At 33.6% G+C, this 26,205-nt stretch overlaps 1 protein-coding gene across 1 annotated transcript in view; it reads left to right on the top strand.

Annotated features, from left to right (window-relative positions):
- Positions 1-26,205, top strand: part of LOC132548502 (cleavage stimulation factor subunit 3-like) — a 62,073-nt gene that overhangs the window by 5,721 nt on the left and 30,147 nt on the right. Inside the window, exons 4-21 of the mRNA XM_060212367.1 lie at positions 11,537-11,569; positions 13,304-13,401; positions 13,609-13,710; positions 14,066-14,192; positions 14,676-14,834; positions 15,137-15,218; positions 15,682-15,791; positions 16,575-16,691; positions 16,979-17,053; positions 17,732-17,875; positions 18,013-18,115; positions 18,455-18,524; positions 18,672-18,768; positions 19,197-19,301; positions 19,923-20,067; positions 20,397-20,491; positions 21,979-22,039; positions 22,170-22,288. Coding sequence (XP_060068350.1) covers positions 11,537-11,569; positions 13,304-13,401; positions 13,609-13,710; positions 14,066-14,192; positions 14,676-14,834; positions 15,137-15,218; positions 15,682-15,791; positions 16,575-16,691; positions 16,979-17,053; positions 17,732-17,875; positions 18,013-18,115; positions 18,455-18,524; positions 18,672-18,768; positions 19,197-19,301; positions 19,923-20,067; positions 20,397-20,491; positions 21,979-22,039; positions 22,170-22,288 — 1,842 coding nt within the window. The remainder of the gene's footprint in view (positions 1-11,536; positions 11,570-13,303; positions 13,402-13,608; positions 13,711-14,065; positions 14,193-14,675; positions 14,835-15,136; positions 15,219-15,681; positions 15,792-16,574; positions 16,692-16,978; positions 17,054-17,731; positions 17,876-18,012; positions 18,116-18,454; positions 18,525-18,671; positions 18,769-19,196; positions 19,302-19,922; positions 20,068-20,396; positions 20,492-21,978; positions 22,040-22,169; positions 22,289-26,205) is intronic.

Genomic DNA, 26,205 nt, shown 5'->3' with positions numbered 1-26,205 from the left:
ATCTGACAGAGTTTTGTTTATAATGTGTATTTCTTGAAAACTGCCTGATATGTATAATCACTGACAACCTCCTGACTTATACTTAGCTTAAGGCCTCAAACTCTCTGACTTGAATTACTGACAACTTTCTGACGGGTAAGGTATGGCCGAAAACCACCTAAGTGTTAATTTATCACCGACAACTTCCTGACTTGTAAAGAGTTGCCAACAAATGTGCATGCATAGCTCCTGAATCTTGGGTAAATTTATTTCATATTCACACATTAAAATAGCACTATCAAGTTTTACACATGAGTCAAGATTAAAAGACAAATGTTACACTTGACACCTTTTGAAAATAAAGCTTGTGTACATAATATCTCGCGAACCTCTCAACAGATGTAGTTCATATTCACATCACTGCATCACACCATCAAATTTTACATGCAGTCTGATTTTGGTGTTCATTGTGTTAATTTGTCAAGGTTAAAAGTCTGAAGATCATCAGGACATCTCCTAAACTTGTCAACAGTATTAGTTCATATTCACATCTTAACATCACACTATCCAATTCTACACATAGTTTGAGTTTAGTGGATATTGATCTAGGTTGAAGGGGCATCAATCATTTAGAATGTTGGCCTATGTAAGCTCATGTGAAGACCTTTCGGGGCTTGTTTCGATGCTGCCAACTGATGGTGGATTGTGTTTTTTGAGAAACAGAAGGGTCTGTGTGGACGTGGTTGTCCTTTGGCAAGGTGCTAATGGCTGTGAATGACATGTGACGGGCCTCCTGTTTGTTGTTCAGTGATAGCAAAACCAATGAGACCTTGCCTTAAAATGACCCTGGCTGTTCAAAGGCCTGAAAATGATAAAAATAAAACCCACGTCCTTCAACCTTGATAATTTTGCTTCTTTGAAATAAATATTTGTGTGCATTATGTTGTTGCAGTGGTGAAATTCTATAGCGGAATAATTTTTGTTGGTCATCCAGGGCTCTCACACCCCATTTTGGGAATGGGGCCCGGGGCCCTTAGAATTGGGAAAAATAATGGTGTTTTCCTTAGAATTGGGAAAACGTCGGGTCTAAATTGGGGAAAAAAAATACTATTTTGCATTGGGAATGGGGCCGAATATCAGTCCCAAATCTGGCAGATCGAGAGCCCTGTCATCACTCAAGGTCTTGTGCTTATCTAAAAGATATTTCATGAACCTCTGAACAGATGCAGATAATTGACAGAACCAGATTACATTTTTGTGATCATAAGTCCAGATAAAGATAATGAGTGAATACTTCATAACTTTTGAATGAAAGTTTTTTTGTCACCTGCAAAGGAAAGTCGCTGAAGCAAATCTAAGTTGTTGTTTTAGCAATAGTAGTCATGCTCATTTCACTTTTAAAGTTTTGTTTTTTGATCTAATGCTAAAAAAGTATATGCCCAAAATTAAGCAAACTTGGTCTAAAGCTTAATCACATAGTGGACACCTCAACACATCCATTGTTTACAAAATATCTTCCAGAAATTATGGTTCTACAACATTGAAATTAAAGGATAAATTTAGTACGTTAATTTTTTTTGTGTATTTTGCATATTTAGGTCATCTGAAACAAAGTCTCAGGGTGATCTATTGTGATCACCTTTTGTGTGTTGTCATGCATTGTAAACTTTCAACATTTTTGACTTCTTCTGGTAAACTTTTGAACCAACTTTTAACGAAAATTTAAAATTATTTGGTCCACAACCCCCAGGAGCCTGAGGAGTGGGGCCAGAAAGGGTCAAATTCATTGAAACTTCAAAATCTTCTGTTCAAATCCCAGGTATGGTAAAATCAAATACTCTTGGATGGAAAGGATTTTATGGTTCGCATTTCCCCTCGGGGAGAGTGTAAAATTTACTATAGTGTATTTAGGAAAATTACATTTTTAAGCATAATTTGTTCATGTTTTATTGGAAATAATTCGAACCAATATTAGCAAAAGATAACAGTTTGATGAGGTTCACAAATTGACCTCGGCTTACTCTCAGTGGTCTGATGGACGGGGTCAAAATGAGTCCAATTGAACCAATGTAAATTTCAAAGATGCTCTCAATACCCAGATATGACAAATCTATTAAATACTGTTCATAGTTGGAAGAGTTTATGTATGTATGAAAATTACATTTTCGAGTGTAATTTCTTTTAATTCTTACTTAATAAGAAGCCTTATCACAGGACATCAGTTAATGTTGTTATGTACAGTTCACATTTGCATTATGTTTACATATTAGTTAAAGTCATCTTACTTTTTTTAACAAAATCATTTCTATGACATTTTATAAGAGTCATGGTAACTGGGCAGAACGTTAAAGCCCTTGGGCATCTTGTACTGAAAAGTTACAGAGAAGGACAGGGGAGACAATGTTATTCTTGTGTACCAGATACTTGAGATACCTCCTGCAGGTATATTGACAACCTAGCATCACACCCATCAGAATTTTTTTTATCACTAGCAACTTTAATTTTTGACTTGTTGCCTAATAATGATATCTCTCCGACTTAAAATTAACAATATATGACTTTCTGACATGTGCCTTCTTTGTATATCTAGACACCATGTAATTTCCTGATTGACTTTGATAAATGGATATATTATGTAGTAGTATTATCAAATCTTTTGGTATACCAAGCTAAAAAAATTGGAAATTTCTAGTTGTGAAGTTTTATATTCAGATTACATATTTATTCAACTGATATCAATTACCAGGTATTCAAAAGGAAGTCAGTAGGAAACGCAAGGTTTATCAGTAATTAATACATTTGTCCATGGTGAAGTGATTAGATACTTCAAATGCATGAACACATACTATGATTCAAACAATATACAAAATATTTGCCCTGGTCATGACCATTAGATATGGTTTTTACTGCCCCTGATTGGCTCAGAACACTTAACTTTTGCCTTATATTATTGACAACACATCCATTGTTTACAAAATATCTTCCAGAAATTATAGTTCAGCAACAAATTGAAATTAAAAGATAAATTTAGTACATTAAAATTTTTTTAATTTTGCATATTTAGGTCATCTGAAACAAAGTCCCAGGGTGATCACTTAACTTTTGCTTTATATTATTGAAAATTATAAAAACTATATGGAAAGAAAGTAACATGCCACATGCTCCAAAACTGAATCAATAAGGTCAAATTGTTAATAAAATGACTGCCATTAGATGAATATTATATTACATTTGACTGATAATTTTAGCAAAAATAATCATCATATAGTGGCATTCCACTGGTAACAAGATTTCAAAATTGTCTGATTTGATTAAAATTGGTATAAACTTAAACCAATATTGTGGCAGAGAGAAGTGACATTACAACTTTCATTACCTGATCAAACAAAACAACCTTGCTTTGTCAGACACTGATTGGTGGATAATTAAGTTAGATTTGGTATTTAATTGTATTATATCACAAATAACTTAAGGATGTACTTGTGGGCTGGTCATTGTCCAAGGTTATGAGAGGAGGGGGTGACTTCTACACCTTTCTATAGCCATTCAAGTTCTTCTTTAATTCTATCTGATCTTATCAAGGTCAGAACTGTTGACTGTTATATCATTATGAAATCAGTGTGTGCAACACATGGAAATTAGTCATGTTCTTCTAATGGTCAGATACTTCAAAATTTTACAATCTTTTCCAGACAACAATTTTAAAGCTGTTAAGAGCTCTTGATGAAGGTTGAAATAAGCTTTCATCACCAACAGACCACTTTCAATGAAATCAGGTCAATGTGTCGTTTATTTTTCTTAAAAAATGCACTGTAGTAAGAGCACTGTTAATGCAATTTCAGCGGGAGGTTATCATTATTACTAATGGAAATTCATCCAATATTCTGATCAATTTTGATTATGATACAATGTAGACAGAAATCAAATGGCAAGTCTCCAGACTGCAGCCAAGGTAAACAGGTCAGCAATAAAGATCATACTCAAAATTTTTATCAAGTAAAAAAAACATTGAGCAAATTGTTAAAGTTCAGATGAGAAATTCTCAACTGAAAGTCAGTGTCACTCAGTCAAATGTCAATGGTTTTTTACTTGTAAATGTTTTTGTATTATTTAGCAAAGTAGATTGGAATGAATAAGGTTAGGAGGTCAAGATTCATGACAAATTTTCTGTCTCTGTTTTTGATGAATAACTTCAATAGAAAGAGGAACAAATTGTATTAGTACGGGTTCTTCTAATATGATCTTGTCAAGGCCATAACACATGAACTGTCAACGGTATTATGATGAATATTGAACCATGACTGCATCACCCACTGGTTTGTTGCAGCACATATTGTGACCCTAATGTCAAAGTCAAAGGTCAAATGAGTTTTAAAAAAATTTATTTATTCTTTTCTAGGATATGACTTTGGACAGTTAATATATTATACTTGACTGCATCACCAATAGACAGTACGAAGTGCACTAAATGTAGGCTACTGTGACCTTTATCTCATGACAAACGAGTGCAAAATTCTAAGTACATTCTTGTTATACTTGATTTGCAGTGCACTGAAAGTTATGAGTACCTCTAAGGCAAAGTTAAAGGTTCCTTGAGAATGCAACTTTCATTTCACTGTTTTTCAACCTGTAACCTTTAAAAAACAGTTAAAGATATTGTGCTGAAATTTTATATATACGTCATTTTACATTACAGTGTAATCACGACATTGACTTAGCAGGAGGTTGTAAAATACATTTTACATTACATAGTAATTTTGACACTGTCTATTACCATGAGGTTGTAAAATACATTTTACATTTATGTGTAATTACGACACTGTGATTATTAGCAGAAGGTTGTAAAAGACATTTTACATTACAGTGTAATTACGACACTGTGACAATTAGCAGGAGATCGTAAAAGACATTTTACATTACATAGTAATTTCGACACTGTCTATTACCATGAGGTTGTAAAATACATTTTACATTTATGTGTAACTACGACACTGTGATTATTAGCAGAAGGTTGTAGAAGACATTTTACATTACAGTGTAATTACGACACTGTGACAATTAGCAGGAGGTCGTAAAAGACATTTTACATTACATAGTAATTTCGACACTGTCTATTACCATGAGGTTATAAAATACATTTTACAATATAGTGTAATTACGACACTGTGACTATTATCAGGAGGTTGTAAAAGACATTTTACATTACATAGTAATTTCGACACTGTCTATTACCATGAGGTTGTACAAGACATTTTACATCACTATGTAATTACCACACTGACTATTAGCAGTAGGTTGTAAAAGACATTTTACATTACAGTGTAATTACGACACTGTGACTATTAGCAGGAGGTTGTAAAAGACATTTTACATTACAGTGTAATTGCGACATTCACTATTAGCATGAGGTTGTAAAAGACATTTTACATTAAAATGTAATTACAACACTATGACGATTAGCAGGAGGTTATAAAAGACATTTTACATTACAGTGTAATTACGACACTGTGACTATTATCAGGAGGTTGTAAAAGACATTTTACATTAAAATGTAATTACGACACTGTGACTATTAGCAGGAGGTTGTAAAAGATGTTTTACATTACACTGTAAGTACGACACTGTGATTATTAGCAGGAGATCGTAAAAGACATTTTATATTACAGTGTAATTACGACACTGTGACTATTATCAGGAGGTTGTAAAAGACATTTTACATTACAGTGTAATTACGACACTGACTATTAGCAGGAGATCGTAAAAGACATTTTATATTATAGTGTAATTTCGACACTGACTATTAGCAGGAGGTTGTAAAAGACATTTTATATTACAGTGTAATTACGACACTGTGACTATTATCAGGAGGTTGTAAAATACATTTTATATTACAGTGTAATTACAACACTATGACTATTATCAGGAGGTTGTAAAAGACATTTTACATTACAGTGTAATTACAACACTGTGACTATTATCAGGAGGTTGTAAAAGACATTTTACATTACAGTGTAATTGCGACATTCACTATTAGCATGAGGTTGTAAAAGACATTTTACATTAAAATGTAATTACAACACTATGACGATTAGCAGGAGGTTATAAAAGACATTTTACATTACAGTGTAATTACGACACTGTGACTATTATCAGGAGGTTGTAAAAGACATTTTACATTAAAATGTAATTACAACACTGTGACTATTATCAGGAGGTTGTAAAAGACATTTTACATTACAGTGTAATTACGACACTGACTATTAGCAGGAGATCGTAAAAGACATTTTATATTATAGTGTAATTTCGACACTGACTATTAGCAGGAGGTTGTAAAAGACATTTTATATTACAGTGTAATTACGACAATGTGACTATTATCAGGAGGTTGTAAAAGACATTTTATATTACAGTGTAATTACAACACTATGACTATTATCAGGAGGTTGTAAAAGACATTTTACATTAAAATGTAATTACAACACTGTGACTATTAGCAGGAGGTTGTAAAAGACATTTTACATTACAGTGTAATTACGACACTATGACTATTATCAGGAGGTTGTAAAAGACATTTTACATTACAGTGTAATTACCACACTGTGACTATTATCAGGAGGTTGTAAAAGACATTTTACATTACATAGTAATTTTGACACTGTCTATTACCATGAGGTTGTAAAATACATTTTACATTATAGTGTAATTACGACACTGACTATTAGCATGAGGTTGTAAAAGACATTTTACATTACTGTGTAATTACGACACTGTGACTATTAGCAGGAGATCATAAAAGACATTTTACATTACATAGTAATTTTGACACTGTCTATTACCATGAGGTTGTAAAATACATTTTACATTATAGTGTAATTACGACACTGACTATTAGCATGAGGTTGTAAAAGACATTTTACATTACTGTGTAATTACGACACTGTGACTATTATCAGGAGGTTGTAAAAGACATTTTACATTAGAGTGTATTCATGACACTGATTTTTAGCAGGAGATCGTAAAAGACATTTTACATTAAAATGTAATTACCACATTGACTATTAGCTTGAGGTTGTAAAAGACATTTTACATTACTGTGTAATTACGACACTGTGACTATTATCAGGAGGTTGTAAAAGACATTTTACATTAAAATGTAATTACAACACTGTGACTATTAGCAAGAGGTTGTAAAAGACATTTTACATTACAGTGTAATTACCACACTGACTATTAGCAGGAGATCGTAAAAGACATTTTACATTTCAGTGTAATTACCACACTGACTATTAGCAGGAGGTTGTAAAAGACATTTTACATTTCAGTGTAATTACGACACTATGACTATTAGCAGGAGGTTGTTAAAGACATTTTACATTACATTGTAATTACCACACTGACTATTAGCATGAGGTTGTAAAAGACATTTTACATTGCACTGTAATTAAGACACTGTGACTATTAGCAGGAGGTTGTAAATGACATTTTGTAATTACGACACTGTGACTAGTAGTAGGAGGTTGTTAAAGACATTTTACATTACAGTGTAATTACCACACTGACTATTAGCATGAGGTTGTAAAAGACATTTTACATTGCACTGTAATTAAGACACTGTGACTATTGGCAGGAGGTTATCAATGCCAAGAAACAGAATATTATCAAATATACCTTCTGATATATATGTTTTGTTTTGACATTTTGGTGTCCTATTGACAGAAACAATGGTAAGTCACTCTGCCCGGCAGTCAAGTCACCTGATCAGAGGTGAAAGCCAAATCGTTTAACACATCAATGTAGAATGTTTTGTAATGAATAGGATATGTATGTATCCTTGGAAAATAAGGGGAGATATGTTTTTCTTTACAAAACAATTTCCCACTTTGAATTAAAGAGGAATAGGATTAATATTAGGGGTAAAATATCAAGATCGTTTATCTCTTGACAATCAGTTACATTCATGACTGGTTACTAACCCAAATTACAAGTCTTTGAAAAAATGAGGGCTCTGTCTCAAGAAAATAGGACAAAATTTGTGATTTGATCATTTTATATTATTATAAATTGTCATCTTCGGATAATCCTTTACAAGTTAATATATTTAGATAATTTTTTGTATCAGACTCTTGTATCCCATTAGGAATCCACCCTAGGAAGACTACAGCAACTAACAGAATAATGTCATAATGGACGTTGGATCTCATTTTCTTTGTAATATTTGATAAATGTTTGTATGAACCTGACCAAACTCCATGGACTTAAGTTTTAGCTCACCTGACCCAAAAAGTCTAGTAACCTATGTCTTGGTACAACACTCGTCGTCCATCTGGCGTCACCTTTTCCATTTTAGTGACTTCTTCACAGCAATAAAAATGTTTGGAATCATGATTTTCTGGCTGGAGATTTCGCAGAGGAAAAGTTGACAAAGGGGAATAACCTTGACCCATATTCAAAGTCATAATGTTCTACTTTGTCAAAACCTTTAATTAACTTCATCTTATTAACCAAAAGTCCTAGAATCATGATGTTTGGCTTGTAGATCCCTGGAATGAAAACTGACAAAATTTTCGAAAAGAAATGACTTGACTTATATTTGACCTAACAGGGATCAAAATTGTTTAAAGTTTGAAACAATTTCTTTAAATTGACTGAAATAAGAACTGTTCACAACGTTTATTAAAAGTAACCATGCCATATATTCAAGGGAACAGGGGTCAATGTTGTCAAAACCTTTAAACAGCTTTTCATTAATCAAAAGGCCTAGAATCATATATGGTTCAAAGGTTCTTGGGATGAAGGCCAACAAAATTTCAGAACAGAAATCATCATGACAAATATTCAACGTCACAGGGGTAAAATTTTGTCAAAATATGAAAATGACTTCTGATTACTCAAAAGACTTAGCATCATGATATCTGACTGTTAGGTTTCAGGGACAGTGCCTTGACCTTCAAGGTCTGGTTTGTCTAAACTTTCAAATGACATCTTCTCAATAAACAAAATGCTTAGAATCAGTGTTTTGTTGGAAGGTTATTTAAATGAAGACTGACATGTTTGCAGAAAGAAATGATATTGACATATATTCAAGGTGATAGGGGTTAACATTAAATGTCTTTAAATGACTAGTTTGCATAAAGAAATGATTTGTCATAGGGGTGAGATTTGTGCAAACCCTCGGACAACTTCTTATTAAGAAATGCCTAGGAATGTCAATATAAAATTTTAATGCAATCGTGAAAAGCATTGAATACCATATGAGCGATGCAGGCTATTTAGGCCTCTTGTTTTATATTATCCTGGTGTAATTAAATTTAAGATAAGAAATAATAATGTATACCTTGTGTATCATGATTACTATAAAAGTTCAAAAATCATATCTGAGCAGTATCTAATCTCTGTTCTCTCAAATTTGATATTCATGCAATACTTAATTTTGAATAAAACCAAAAGTTTTGAATTAATGTTGTCCAGTATTTTTGTCATGCAAAGCCAACATATTACCAAATCTGTGGGGTAATGAAAAACACCCTGCCCCTGCTTGGAACAAGAGCCTTTCAATCTCAATCCTGACTCTTTACTGCTTGACTAAAAGGAAATTACAATTAGCTAAGCAAGGCTTGTAAGCCTTGACTTGTTTTCTGTCCTGCATAGATAAGATTGTGACCCATGGGGTCTCTAGCCAGACTCTCTTCCACTTGTCTAGCTGTTGATGAGGCTAGTAGGGAGACATTCTCCCTCTACACTATTCCTTCCTTCTCAAATCATCCCCTCTTCCCGGAATATGCACACAACCCTTGGGTCCAAGGAAGCATCTCTATTACCTACAGCTTTTACCCTTCTACCTTTAGAGTGGTCAGCTGTATAATAGGAAAGAGTAAAGAAAGATTATCTACCTTTAAGATGATGTTTGATTAGGTGAGAGTATTTAAAACTTCCTACAGGGAAATATTTCTAAAATTTTCACTGTTTTGGAATCAAAACCATTTCACTCTTTAAAAAATGAAACAGTTTTATATATAATATTACTCAGCATGCTCACTTGATGCCTTGGAATCATCTTGATGGAATGGTGGTTAGATGGTTTTATTACAATGGCTTCACTCATTCTCCTTGTGTGGAGGCTCTCTCACTGAACAATAAACAGGAAGTCCTCTCCATCCTAGAAAGAGAAGTTGGGTTGCAGTGTCTTTCCCAAAGACACTTGTATGACAGCACAAAAGATCTATGATCTCAGCTCTTCACCCAAAGTTTTAAAGTTTAATGCTCTACCCTAGTCCTAGAAATTGAGGAATGGGGTCCAAGGGACAAAACTGGGTATATGATAAAATCTTTATGGTACTTTTTTTTGGATTAAAAGTTCTTCAGATACTAATATGATTTATTAGATTTGTAAATGTCTGCACCATTTGCCATCAGAGCTGCTAACTCAAATGTAACCCTGTTTTTATGTGGAAATCATGTGTTTTGATATCTTTATTTGAGAAACACATCTAAGATATGTATAAGATCTTGATTACAGTCTCTGTCAATCTCACCATGTAAGGTTTCTGGTCTTAAGTAGCTGCTTTAATTCCTGAATACTAAGATAATCACTTTGTAATGGTATTTATCTTCATAAGAAATCTTTTAAGCACTCTATCATAAGGTAATAATGATCTTCACCTTGAGGCCGCCATCAAGTATATTACATAAGATCAGAAATTATTAACTTGAAGAAAAATTGTCATTTTTTTTATCTGACGGATTTAGCTGTTTTATCATCTGATTTTTTAGACGTCAGGAGTAGGCACAACACAAAGTAGTTCCGGTCCAATCCACAATTTATTCGTGCTGAGAATAAATCGTGGATTGGACCGGAACTGCTTCATGTTGTGCCTACTCCTGACATCTATTCTTCTTATTTATAGTGGGTACTCGGTATCCTTTTGGATCCACGACTGTTCCCGGAAGGAATTTCCTGATTTCACTGTTTGCGGGACATTGTGTCTCCACCCCCCCGTTGTTCATTTGATTTTTTGTTAGATATTTTCCTTAACCATACTGCATCTACATATTATTTACAAACGTGTTAAGTAGAGTAAACATTTTCTAAATATTTTTAAGTCTTGCTTGGTTTAGCTAAAATATTATATGTATTCCAAATGGGAAAATATGATTTTACCTGTCTGACAATTCAACTTCAGAGGTGTAAAATAAGATCACAATGATACTATAAATAGAATTCTTGAAACTTCACACACACAAAAACAAAAGTCCATTGAAGTTCAATTTTATCGAACATTGAATCTTTGTGAATGTTGCAAGAGTCTTATAGGTTTTTTTTTTTTATTTTTTGTGTAGAAGCTGTCTTTACTCCAACTTGTGCAGATTATTATCAGGCATTAAAAATTTGTTGAAAATCAAATTCTACTAAAGAAAGTACATTTGTAAATGACCATGCTACTTTATATGATGAAGGGATTCTGGTTGTCTTATTTTATAACACAACAAACTTGACTGATGTTTTGATCACTTGACAAAAAATCAAATTAGTTTTTAAGTGTTCTTTCCTTGTTTTCAGCTAAAAGCCAAGAACTATGAACGAGTTGAAAAGGTAAGAATATGAAAAAATACAACAAATGACAAGTGACCTTTTTGAATAAATCTAAAACGGAGAGGAGAAAGTCTTCCAATTGAAATTTTGAGTACATTTGTAATCAAAGGAATTCATCTTTAAGACATCCACCTTTAAAACCCTAAAATTTTCTTTTCAATATCAGCAAATGCGTAAGGCTGACAATTATTGATCAAGAATGTGCAAAAGGTGTATGGTTACAAATTTTAAAATCTCTAACTTTAGTGGATTATTTGTAACATTGTTTTCACTGTTGTACATTATCTGCTTAAAACAAAGACTTGGCACTCTGTTCGTGATTAACCCACCTCATTGTTTGTCAAAACAGGATCAAATTTTGTAAATTAGATTGGTCAATATGGTTCTGCGACAATAAGCTTGGTACACTGTAAAAAAATTGAAAGATTGCATTTCATATTAGAGCCATTGAAGGAAATAGTTCTAGTACAGAATTGTTTTTTCAGTAAGCAATATGTACTGATATCAATTATCACTGATAGCAAGATTACAGGAAGCTATAGTTAGCAGTCAGAGTTGAGGATTAGTAATAGATATGTAAACTCTCATCACCTGCTATTACATTCTGACCCACTATATTCAGACGGTATAAGAAGGTGTTTTTTAAGTTATATGTCATATGAGAAACACTAATATGTGCTGGCATTTTTTTATGCTCCCTGAAAATGTTTGGGGGAGCAATATAGTCATAGCCTTTTGTCTGTCCATCCTTTTGTGTGTGGAACATGACTTGCCAACAATTAAGCAAGGATCATGAACTTGGTGTATACATTGGTCATACTAAGGGGATATGCAGTGTACAAAATTCAAGGCCCTCAACTCTACAATTCCAGAATTAATGCCCTATGTGTTAAAATTTCATGTCCAGAGCATAACTTTGCTTGCATTGAAGGTAGGATAGTGAAACTTGGTATATATATTGATCATACAAATACAGCATGTAATGTACAAAGTTATGGCCTGCAAGCCCTTAATTACAGAGTTATTGTCCTTTGTTTGAAATATTTTGTCAAGAGCATACATTAGCATGCATTCAAGAGGTTGGATAAAGAAAATTTGTGTATACATTGATCATATGAAGACAATGTGCAGTGTACCAATGATAGGACCAGCAACTACATAATTACAGACTTGTTGCCTTTTGTTAAGATTTTGTGCCCAGAGGATAACTTTGGCTGTATTTAAACCAGTTTACTGAAATCTATTGTATACATCAATCATACAAAAATAGGTGCAGTAGAGCAAAGTCTGAGCCCATGACCCCTCAAAACAGAGTTACTGCCCTTTGTTATAATTTTGTGTCATGAGCATAGCTTTGATTTCATTATAACTAGGATAATGAAACTTGGTGTATGGATAAGTTATGTTAAGAGAATTCAGGGCTTGTAACCTCTTAATTACAGAATTATGGCCCTTTATTAAAATTCTGTGTCCTATACAGTTGTTTTCAGGGAGCATTCATTGGTTTCACTGATACTCTTGTGTTTTTTGTTGTTTCTTTTTTAATCTGTAAAATTAAGCTTTGTCCTTGAAAAAAGCTCCAGACTAAGAAATACTCGTATGTTCCATAAATTGAAACAGTTCAATCGATTTCACATGTTAATCAACTTTGACCATATCAACTTATGCATTAATGACATAACTTAACACATTATCAAAACCTAATTATAGAATATGGTGTAACTATTTTTCCAGTTGTTCCAGCGGTGTTTGGTGAAGGTTTTAAGTATTGACCTGTGGAAACTTTATCTGACCTACATAAAAGATACAAAGGGATCCCTGCCATCATACAGGTATTGCTTTAACTATAAATTGTGGTTAATGACTTCAATTAATCAAATAATTAGTGTAGATAATGTAGTTGATCCAACCTTGCCTCTTTGTGAATGCATTTGCTTGTAAATACCATTTAACTGTTGAAAAATTGCTAAAAAATTTATTCAAAATAGATATTTTCGTTTTTTTTGGTCATTTTTCATTTTTTTGCCTTTTTCTTAAAGGGAAAAGATGGCACAAGCCTATGATTTTGCTCTTGACAAGATGGGAATGGACATCATGTCATACCAGTTATGGGTTGATTATATCAACTTTCTCAAGTCAGTGTAAGTATGGAGTACTAACAAAAGTAGAAAAGCTCATCATCATTATATGTTTACTGGGTTTATTACCCACAAACTGCCAGGTAATTTTGAGGCATCAGCTGTGGCCTCCTTGCATATCATCAAGAACTCTGAGTACTGGTATGTTTCATTTGCTCCTGAATGCAAAAATGCTACTGTACATTTTTTTTTTTCATCTCAAAATGGTTCCTTGAAAAAACCAACAGCTTAAAGGCATTTTCAGATGTTAGAAATTGTATGCTTAGGACATATGTGGGATATCATGACATGGTTTCTGTGAAAATTAAAATTTTGGTTACTTTTAGAACTTGACTTAATTAGTATATTGCATTCACAGTGATGCTGTTGGATCATATGCGGAGAACCAGCGTATCACAGCTGTGAGGAAGGTCTACCAACGGGGTGTAGTCAACCCAATGATCAATATAGAGGCCCTCTGGAAAGATTACTGTGCATATGAAAATGTAGGTGTTAGGGTTGAAGAATTATCTCCTTTGGTTTTGGAAAATTTTAAAGTAAAATAATTTCAGCCGTAGTATTCACAATTTCAAAAGACATTAAAGTACATTTACTGTATTCATAAGCTCATAAGCCTATGTCTTGTAATAAGCCCACCCATATCTCTTGCTGATCAGTAGAATTACAAACATGCTATTGCATTGTCCCACAATAAGCCCAGTCTCGGACTTTGATTTGGAATAACTCGGTTGATCCATTGATTTACTGGGTAATTGGTTCTATAGCAAACAACAAGATCTAGTTTCTGAAGTTAGTCATCATACTTTATATGTTGATACATTTTAGAAATAATATTCCAGTATATCAAAATCAGTCAAATGTTTTCGTATCACTGACTTTAGTAAAATTTTTCTCAAAGCATTTTATAGTGTTCAAACAAGACCCAAAATGTATGTGATTTAACTCTTTTTTAACATTTTTTATGACAGAATATTAACCCACTGATTGCCAAAAAAATGACAGAAGATCGAGGTAGAGATTACATGAATGCCCGAAGGGTTGCCAAGGAGTATGAAGCTGTTACACGTGGACTTAACAAGAGTCTGCCCTCAGTTCCTCCCTCTAACTCTCCAGAGGAGGCACAACAGGTATCCATACAGCTAAGCCTGATGTAATTACTGGAGGTGACATTGCTGTGCACTAAAAAATTACTCAAATTATGACAGGGCATTGATAAATTGACACTCTGCAATCAGTAAGGTTATCATTAAGTGCAGTGAGTGGTTAAAAGTACTGACCTAAGATTAGCACTATTACGTACATTTTTTCATAATTCTGATTGTATTGTACTTGAAACTGCGATCTTTGTTCAAATTGATTGAGTGTATCACACAACTCTTCCAGAAGTAGACAGTTATATAATATTAAATGGATTATTATGATACCCAAGGTTGAGTTGTGGAAGAAGTACATAGCGTGGGAGAAAGGCAACCCTTTAAGGACAGAGGATCATGCTCTCATCACACGGCGAGGTAAAGACATATACAACTGGTAGTTCAACTTTGATTTGCCCTCATACTAATTACGTCATCTCTCAATTACCACTATATCTCAGAGTGTTCTGAAAACTTCCACTAACAAAAGACACTGGAGAAATACACTCTTAGATTCTGTTTGGCTTTAACAAATTTTCACAGATAAAAATCATCCCAACACATTTTGGCTGTAGACTATCTTTTTATCAGAAAATGTATTATCAAACTGATGTTAAACATTTTGATATATTGAAAACTGTCAATCACTAGTGATGATCAAAACTTTAAATTGTATTCAGCTGTAAAAAAGAGAGTGGCCATCCAAAGCTCTTTGTGAGCTTGGCAAGAAAGTTATAAAAAAAATTTAACGTATCTGGAATTATTATGGAGCTACTCTATGTTATTTGACATGGTTGTCTTGTCCTCTTGTTATAGTAAGTAATAAGGTGATTTGTTGCAGTGATGTTTGCCTATGAGCAGAGCTTGCTGTGCTTAGGACACCACCCAGACATATGGTATGAGGCTGCTTCCTACTTAGAAGAATCCAGTAAAATCCTTACAGAGAAAGGAGTAAGTACACATTCCATTTATTAGATAAAATAATCCTTGAAAGTAGACAGAACCACTGATTCAATCATTCTTAGCTGAACTCTAAAGAGACCCAGAATCCTAACCCAACATCAGTGTATTGAGTTCAATTTCAATGGTACACAGAATTCAAGCTCTAAATTGACCCAGAGTCTTCAGTAGTTTCCAGAATTGAAATGAAGTTTAATTGTACACCAAATCTAAGCTCCATTGGTAAATGAGATTTGATCTGATTCTGAGGTGTTGGTGTTGAGTGACTTTAAGGTGATGATATGTTTTAATTCACTGATTTGGTCACTTGTATATGAAGCCAAAGAAGATTTTAAATAACTGTAATCAACCTTGGCAATGCTGTCAAAACAAAAGCACCAGACTGTCCTTATAACCACATGGTTATGTGTAGTCTTTTAAATAAAATTGGCAATGAATACTTCAATATGAAGACTACATGTGTCCCTGTGCTCAACCAGTTTACAATAAGCTTATTTTTCTGGCAAAATGAACAACAGAAATAGGGCTTCCTATGGGGTTTTAATTGAATTTTACAAAGCTGGCTAAGAAATCATGAGGGCAAATCGCCACAACCTTGTGTTGGTAAACCCTAAATTATTGGAAATGTTTATTTAATAGTAATTTTCATTTTTGATCACTGGATGCTTTATGGGAGCAGTAAAGTATTGCTACACATAGACAAGCACACTGACAATATTTTGGGAAAATGACTTCTTGAATTGTTGTTTTTATTATTTTTCAAATTGTAAACAGGATCAGAATGCAGGGAAGATGTTTGCTGATGAGGCAGCTGCAGTGTATGAGCGGGCCATCACAACGCTCATGAAAAACAACATGTTGGTTTATTTTGCATATGCTGATTTTGAGGAAGTATGTACCTTTTTAATGTTTTCAATTTGATATAATTAATTATGTACCTTTTAATATCATCATTCTGCTATGTTTTTTATTCTGTTTCTCAATGGTTCACACTTACTTCTTATAACCAGAAGTAGCATTGCTAAGCATGACTTCCATTGTAATGTTTTCAATTTGATATAATTAATTTTTTATTCTACTTTTTTTTAACTGAAGATTTTATATGGATTTTTATGATGATTTTATGGATGTGATAAATAATTGATTAATAGCCATTATTAATGTGGTTTATTTTGTAGAGCCGTATGAAGTATGAAAAAGTCCATAGTATATATAAAAGGAATCTGAGTGTTCAAGATGTAGATCCAACCTTGGTAAGAAAACTTTATTACAACACAGAATGTTAGTTCATCGAGGACCAAGTCTCTTCTGACTTAATGTAATTGCCTTTTGTCCATACTTATTTATCATCCATACTTTAACTGTGGGCAGCTTCTATGGTCAAAGACAAGCCAAAATAGGGAATTTTATGGTCTCAGTTTCTTTTGAAGTCTGTTTAAGGACAAGGCTTGACTGAAATTTGTTTACATTGATCGTCCCCATGCACAGACACCTGTAAGAAAATATTGGAATGATCTAAGCATTTTCCATGAACAATTTCCTATCATCATTATGTTTGAAAGCAACAATTAAGGCATTAAATGTTCATTTGCTGTGTATACTGGATTAATTCTACATCAAATAAAAAATCAAGTATGCATGTACCCTATATTAATCCATCGGTCTGTCTTCCATCCCCTCTTTAAACCGTTTACCAAAACATCTCTAATTGCTGAAAATTAATGTAGTGTTACACCGCTATATGCATGTGTACAATCAGAAATTACCAATTTCTTGACACATCATGGTTATGTTTTGAAAAAAGAATATCTGATACAGTGAAGTATAAAGTATTTATATAGACAGGAACAGAGCAGGGCTCATTTTAAATGTAATTATTAATGTAAACATTTTTCTAAAGCATTTATGCTATGGTGTGGTTACCATTGCAGTCGTACATCCAGTACATGAAGTTTGCCCGCAGAGCTGAGGGGATTAAGTCAGCTCGATCTGTGTTCAAAATGGGACGTGAGGACAGTCGCACCAAGTATCAGGTGTTTGTAGCTGCTGCCCTTATGGAGTACTATTGTAGTAAAGTGAGTAATCCTATTTGTTTGTGTGGTGTAAATAAATTGAACTTTATTATTTTAGCAATTAATGATGAATATTATAGAAATAACTTCAATAATAGCTATAGAACATAGAATTATGAATATTTTGTATTTCATCATAGGAAAAAAATGTTGCCCTGAAGATTTTTGAGTTGGGATTAAAGAAGTATGGTGAATGTCCTGAGTATGTGCTGTGTTATATGGAGTTTATGTCTCACCTCAATGGTAAGTTATTTATAGAGCATGGTTGTCTTAATCAGTTTTGTCCTGATTTAAATACCAGGTATCAAATCTACATATGTGTATAATTTGTTTCTATAATTCTATATATTTCATTCATGTATTTCACCGAAGTAAATTTTTTGAAAATCAGTTAACATAAAGCATTGTTTAGTGTAGAAGATTTAAAACAGCAGTTTGAAAAATTTGTGGTGTCAAAAACTGATACAGATCTGTTATTATTGATAGCTACAAGATGCCTTTATTCTGGTGCTAATCTATGGAATGTTATCACTGGAAACAATTTTTAGATGAAAACTGATTGATACTGACTTAAATTTACAGAGGATAACAATACAAGAGTGTTGTATGAAAGAGTGCTGTCTTCTGGACAAATCCCCCCACAGAAGTCCATGTAAGTCATAGAAACAACACCTAAACATATCAATTTGTTACTAATAGTGTAACATATTTGCATTTAATGAAGATATTTTTGAAAATGAATTAAATCAGTTGTGCACTAAAGGAAATTTTCTTTTCTTTTCAAATTCTCCTATTTCAGTGAAATTTGGAGTAGATTCCTGGCTTTTGAATCAGAAGTTGGAGATTTAGCATGTATACAGAAAGTGGAAAAACGAAGAGCTCAGGCCATTGAAAAGGTATTAAAGATTATAAATACTTTTACCAGTCAAAGATTTATTAGGTTTATTGATTTACTAGGTTATGTAATGAGAAGGCAGTAAACCAAATTACAGAGAGGAAAGGCATTGTCTTGATCACATGCAATTGCAATTTGAACAGTAACTTTGTTTTTCAGTGTTCATACATTTTTCTTTTTTCTGCTATAATAAAAACAAATTGTTTTTTTTTAAATTGAATTACAAGGACCATTAATCTGCTGAAAATTTATCATATCACTTTGATGATATTGTTATGAATTACCGTATTTTAGCGCAAATAAGCCCCCCCACCCAGTTCAAAAAAGACTGTCAAAAGAGGGGAGGGGGCTTATTTGCAGGCAAATATAAAATATAATATAATTTTCTTCAAAGATATATCATGAAATGGGAGTGTGATTGTGTTACAGGTGCAGGAGTTTGAAGGAAAAGATACAGCGTTGTTGATAGACAGGTACAAATACCTTGACCTATATCCTTGTACTACAAGTGAACTGAAGGCTGTGGGATATTATGTAAGTATGGTAGCTTTAGATAGATCACCATAAATGGTATTTGAGACACGGCTATTTATAGTTTCCAAATACTGATTTTTATATACCAGTGTTGTATCACAGTTAAATGTTCTCCCATTCAGTAATGACACATCTGTTTTAGACTTCTGTTTACTGTTCATACTACTAATTATAAACCCTGAAAGCAAGATGGAGATCTTTACTAAAGCAGGTCGACATATTCGGACAAACAAATTTGTGGCCATAAGTTTTCTCAAATGTTGTCTTGTTCTTTTATTTGCGAGTTGATTTAAATCAGTAGTACTGTATGCCACAAGATTCATTTATAAAAATGAGACACTAAGCCAACTTTGCTGTGATTCATTCTGTGATGTTAGTCATATTACAAAGGCATATGAATTAACAAATGATATATTTGTGTTGTGTTTTTTTTTCAACAATTCTAAATAAGCAAAATGTCATGTAAATGCTTCTACTGGTGAAAAAGATTTTCTCCTAGATAAGATAAAGGTGGTTGTTTTATTGCATTAATTGATTGGGAGGGGAGGACATTCTGTAAAAAACTTATGTTACTGAAAAAAGGAAATGAATCTCTCAATAATGATCAAATTATCTGTCCAGGACCTGGCTAAACAGCAGGTAGTACAGCTACCTTCCAACAGTGTGACCAAGGTGGTGATGGAGGAGGAGGAGGGAAAGAAGGCACCAGAATACCCCAAACCTGATGTCGAACAGATGCTGCCCTTCAAACCCAGAATAGTCATACGTAAGTCAGCTTTTATTTACCGAGGTATCAGAACTTGCCTTTCATAAACCATTCTTCATTGCGACCAATGGTTGTCTTTATGGTCAATACAGTGAGCTGTATTATACGAGTTCCTACTTGCAACAAAACCATTACTTTTTTTTGCTGAGACCTTTTAAGGTTCTTTGTGAAAATGCTGTTGTCTGTTACAATTTATACATATGAAAATCTCACAAATTCACCAGTATTTCTGACAAATATGTTAATCTTTATTATGCCTGTATGTGTCAAAATCCTATAAACTACGATTTGACAACAGACCTTTTAACAGTATGTTATTTTTGTTTTAGCTAATGGTTCACACATTGTGGATGGTGGTGTTTTTCCTCCACCTCCTTCAGCTGCTAATCTGATGACACAGCTACCACCTCCAGAATGTTTCCATGTAAGTTGTTGTACCTGTGAATCAGGACTACAGTTATTTTTAGCCCACTATCATCAGATGGCTAATCAAATTGCCCTTCCTCATCTGTCTGTCCCTCCTTATTGTGATCATAATGTGATCTGAAGAAACACAGGATGAATCATTCTCAAATTAAATATGCAGGTTGCCATGGTCCCAAATTTTGCATCAGTCTGTTTTTAGACTTAACAGGAAAACAAGATTGCCAATAGTTTGACTGTTTTGGATTTTGACTGTCATGATTTGGTAATGGTATTTCTGGAGAAGGACTGGATAGAGATTTCTCAAATTTTGTATTCAGATTCCCCATGGTCTCCAGTTGCACCCTTTGAACTTTGGGACTGTTTCAAAAAACAAAAAGGCCTACAGGTGACCCTTATGGATTTGGTAGTTAAACATTATGATAGCTATTTCTTAGGAAAGAAGGGAAAAGATCTACTTTTTGAAGAACAAACAAAAATCAAATGATGGATGGGCATCAAGATCCCTATGGAATCTCTTGATAAATGATATATATTTGAAGCATTTGTGATTCAACTTCTGGAGATAGCATAACAAGGATTACATAACTGACATTCAGATTTTTTAAACTTCGTTCAAAATGATGTGCTTGTTCAAAATTTATTTTTGAAGTTTCACCAGATTATTTGAAATTTGAAAAATTAGATAATATAAAATTATGCAATAAACTGCAAACATCTGGAAGACCTACTGCCTTAGCTAATGTCTGGCACTTGTTCTGTATAGATTTGCCCAGTAATTCATCTAGGTAATGGCTTTAAGTATACTGTATGTGGTTCAATTGTTTTTTGTATGTCTGTGTGGATTTTGGAGCAAATTTTACAAAATTTGGCTAAAAATGAATTTTTGTGCAAGGACAGAAAAAAAAATAAATTGGACAAATGGTTTTCCTGTATACAGCACCTGGCAGTTTAATTTGAGTTCATCATACTTCAGTTGTACATAAGTCTGGTAGTCTATAGCAATTAAGACAGTGACCATCTTACATTTAGGGAAGTTACTGTTGAAATGATAATACAGAATGATCATAATTTCATCAGCATGGAGGTGTGCGACAACAAAAGCTCATTTGGTTCGACATTCCCTACCCAGGATAGTTTGCATTTCTCTCAAAGCTCAGAAACTTATCTGTTTGTTGGGGTGTGTGTTTGGCTGTATTGTTGGACAAGGCACTTAAACCTAATTTTTCTGGATGACATTCAATGGGCCTCCCTTACATAGTCACCAGCTACTACAGGGTATTGTTCAAAATGCCTGCATCCGATGCAACAGATGGTGTTTACTTTATAATCAGTGAAGCAAGTTTCTTCAATAGATATCAGTTTGACTTTGTTGTATACACATTTTTGGGAGATCAGAGTTCAAAATAAAAATAGATTACATGTATAGTGATTATTAACATGTAAGCACAAAGCTACTTTTTTTTATTCTGTTAATTTTTTTTTCAGGGACCTTTTGTAATTATGGATGCTTTCATTGAACATATGAAGAAGCTAGTGTTACCTGATAGTAAGTATAAAAGAAAATCAATTTTTCCCAAACATGGTAGAATGGTATGACCAAACTGCTTTAGGCACACTGTTTTTTCCATAATACTTGATATATCACTTGATAACAGCCATTATTTTGTTTTTTACAGTTCCTATTTCTCAAGAGAATGGGGTTGACAGCAAACCAGATACTGGCACACAATTCTCCATAGATCTCGCTATGGGCAGAAAACGCAAGATCACAGAAGGAGAGGAAAGTGATGAAGAAACCAACGAAACAGCAGCACCACCTATTCATGATATTTACAGAAGTCGGCAACAAAAACGCACAAGATAATCCATTTCCTGCATTTGTTCATGTACTTGTTATCACATGTCATCATACTAAAATTTCTGTTGAGTAGTTGCTCTTCATGTATTATGTTATCAGAGCTGATGTGTGTTGTGCAATGATAAAGACTACAGATCTTGATTGCTGTCTTGTGTTTTTTCCAAGAAAAAGATTACCAGGTATTCTCTTGAAAATAAAATAAACGAAAAAAACAAACAATGAATGTGTTCAAATGATTGTGAAAGATAAAAAAAATTTTTGATGAAATTTGCATCATTTTGAAGAATGGAAAAATGGGATGGGATGGCATGTTGGAAGTAGGTATGTTCTTTTTCATTTTGTTACTCTAGATATTTAAATATGATTGTATAAAAATGAGTGTACATGTGGAAAGTCAGTATGGATTTTATGGAATCTGGGATCATTTGTCGTTTTTCTGATGTTTATTATAGCGAATAAAAGTAATATGCTCTTTTTTGTATCTTTCTGTTTGATGTTAATGAATGATAGTAATGTTCTCATCTAAATGTTGGATTTGACAATCACCTCATCTGATGTAAATATTACTGATAATGATCTGGTGTGTAATACCAGGATCAACAGTGCTTTCTTTATGTTTTGTTTACAACTATTCATCTTGAATAAGCTTGTTTTTATCTGGATCCCGCTTTACTAAACTTACTGTCAAATTAAGACTAATTCTGATGGTAATGTAGATTTATGTTTTGCAAACATTAACTGAATTCATGAATTCATGACTTCATATATTAATCAACTTTTTGAAAATTCTGCTAGTGTGTTGATCAGATGTGTATATTACATAAATGTTCTCTGGCTGTAGGTCTTTGTATTTACACCATGATCAAGAGAATGCTTGACCATGATGTAAAGGTTGTGTTCTTGTTTTTTTTTTTTTTTTTAATCTCATTTTTTATACACATTTTCTCGTTAAAAGACTGACATTTTAAAACCAGGAAAATACTTCTTAAGTTATCATTTACCATTTCTTCTGACTAATGTGGGTCTGATGCTCTGTATCAAGGGTAGATTTTATTATACAGAGAATGTACATGCTTATATATCTTAATGTACAATCCTGTCACCTTGATTACTTTCAGAAGGATTTCTGTTTCTTAAAAAGAATTGGTAAGCATTATTTTCTGTCATTGATGCTGAACACAATTTAAACCTTGCTGAATTGGTAATACTACACTGGATTTGAATATTATAGCATATAAAATATGTGAATTTGCATTTATTTGTTTAAGTATCATGAAGTGTAATACAAGTTGGATCTCTTTACAATACAAGGATTTTCACTATCATCAGTATTATGTGACCTATGTTGTTTTAGAGCATCTCATAACTACGTATAGCATTCTCATGCTACTTGTCTGCAAGTTAAATGTGACTATTCAAATGCATTTTTCAGTGCTTGCATTTATATATGTGAATCATTATTTTATAAGTAGTACAAGATTCTCTGTATCATCCTCTTCAGCTGTTTTTGGTAGGAAAGGTTTCCCACTTGTTGATTTTACTGATTGTCAGATCAATCAGTTGGTGTTTATGTGTCATTCTGACAAACAACAACTGAATAAATAATATGTGACATTATATACATGAATTTTGTTTTCTGATTTTGTTAAGAATATAGCTACATGTATTTTGTAGTACAATGTATGAGTTGTGCTGAATATACTTGCTTTTCAGCTGTTGAATATTGCTATGTTGTAGTACAATGTATGAGTTGTGCTGAATATACTTGCTTTTCAGCTGTTGAATATTGCTATGTTGTAGTACAATGTATGAGGAAAAGGTTAACCGTTTTGTGCTGAGTATACTTGCTTTTCAGCATTAGAATTATTATGTTAAGGTATGTTCTTGTTAGACAATGATCAACTGTTACAGATAATTAGATATTTCTGGTAACCCTTATTTACCATGTTCTGTGCCAAACTACAATTACTGTATGAAAAGTAATGAAATTTGTTTCTGATTGTCAACTGATTCAAGGGAACTGAAAAAAATATTTGATCATACAATGATACAAACTTATATTAATCACACTTGTTGGCACAGATGCAAGGATATGAAGTGTTTTATACTGTGGGAGGAAACCTGAGTACCCAGGGAAAACTCTAGTGGTCGTGCAGGTCCATACCTTTCAGGAGAAATCCAACCCCATTTGCCCAGGTGAAAGACTAGAGCATTAGCCCATCCAACCTGGTCTTCCCAAATATATTCTATGATGTTCAAAACTGTATGATATGCTATATATAGCACTGTAATAATTTGAGACTTCACACACTTATGTATCAGTACTTTGCACGTGAAGGTCTATTAAACTCACATCTCCTCAACTTCATCATTATAGATATACATATAGAGATATAATTGAAAATATAGAATCAACACAACAAATGTATTTCAGTAACGTTTTCAGGCATAACGGCTATCTTCAGGCGATACAATTATCATAATGCCTTGGTAACCACAGCATGATGTTATAAACATATGGCAGAAGGGGAGATAATAATTCCATTGCAGTATATCGACATTAATTTGTTAGACACATCGTACCAATCAAATATGTAACATTTTAAGAATTAAGTGGCTTTTATCTGATATGTCAACTTATCTGACTATGTTTCCATGGAAACAGAAAAAAAAACATAAAAAGTGAAATGACGGCAATAGCAAAAGGCACAAATAGGGCAATGACTTAATATATACAGAAAGTTTTGTGAAGTTGAGTTGAATGGTTTGGAAGTTATAGATTGGAAAAGTCCTCTTTTGCTGTTTTTAGGTCCCCTGAGCCAAAGGCTCATGGTGACCTATTGCCATCATGATTTGTCTGTCGTCATGTGTCGTTAACTTTTCACATATTCGACTTTTTCTCAAGTACCACTGAATTGATTTTGACCAAACTTGGCACAAAGCATCCCCATGGGAAGCTACTTCAAGTCTGTGAAGAAAAAGGGCGTGGCCGCGATAGGGGCCCCAGGAGGGGGGGGGGAGGAAAGGTGGTAAAATTAGGTAAATCTTGAAAAATCTTCTTCTCATGAACCAACGGTAAGATTAAATTCATATTTGATATTTAGGGTCCTTATAAGATGGTCTACAGAGTTTGCGAATGAAAAAAAAAATCGGGTCAAAAACGGCCCCACTAGGGGGCGCTCAAAAGGGTCAAAAATTCAACTTTGACCGATTTCAACCAAATTTGGTAGACAGCATCCCTTAGTGAAGGACATATGAAATTATGTTGAAAAAAGTGATTATGTCCCTTTTGGGGCCCAAAAGGGGTGTAAAAGGGCCATATGTAAAAACCTTCTTTAAATGACTTCTCAAGAACCATTGGATGGATTTTGACCAAACATGGCACAGAGCATCCCCATAGGAAGCTGCTTCAAGTGTGCGAAGAAAAAGGGCGTGGCCCTAATAGGGGCCCCAGGAGGGGGGAAAAGGGGGTAAAATTAGGTAAATCTGTAAAAATCTTCTCATGAACCAACAGTCAGATTAAATTCATATTTTATATTTAGGGTCCCTATGGCAAGGTCTACAAAATTTGCGAATGAAAAAAAAAAAGGCCCCACTAGGGGGCGCTCAAAAGGGTCGAAAATTCAACTTTGACTGATTTCAACCAAATTTGGTAGACAGCATCCCTTAGTGAAGGACATATGAAAGTAGGTTGAAAAAAGTGATAATGTCCCCTTTGGGGCCCATAAGGGGTGTAAAAGGGGCCATATGTAAAAACCTTCATTAAATGACTACTTCTCAAGATCCAGTGGATGGATTTTGACCAAACTTGGCAGAAGCATCCCCATGGGAAGCCGCTTCAAGTTTGCGAAGAA

The sequence above is a fragment of the Ylistrum balloti genome, unplaced genomic scaffold (genome assembly GCF_031769215.1).
Source record: "Ylistrum balloti isolate Yb309-2 unplaced genomic scaffold, AGI_CSIRO_Ybal_v1 Utg370016, whole genome shotgun sequence".
Lineage (NCBI taxonomy): Eukaryota > Metazoa > Mollusca > Bivalvia > Pectinida > Pectinidae > Ylistrum > Ylistrum balloti.
Note: the sequence above shows the minus strand (reverse complement) of the source record. Positions and strands in the feature narration are given on the sequence as shown.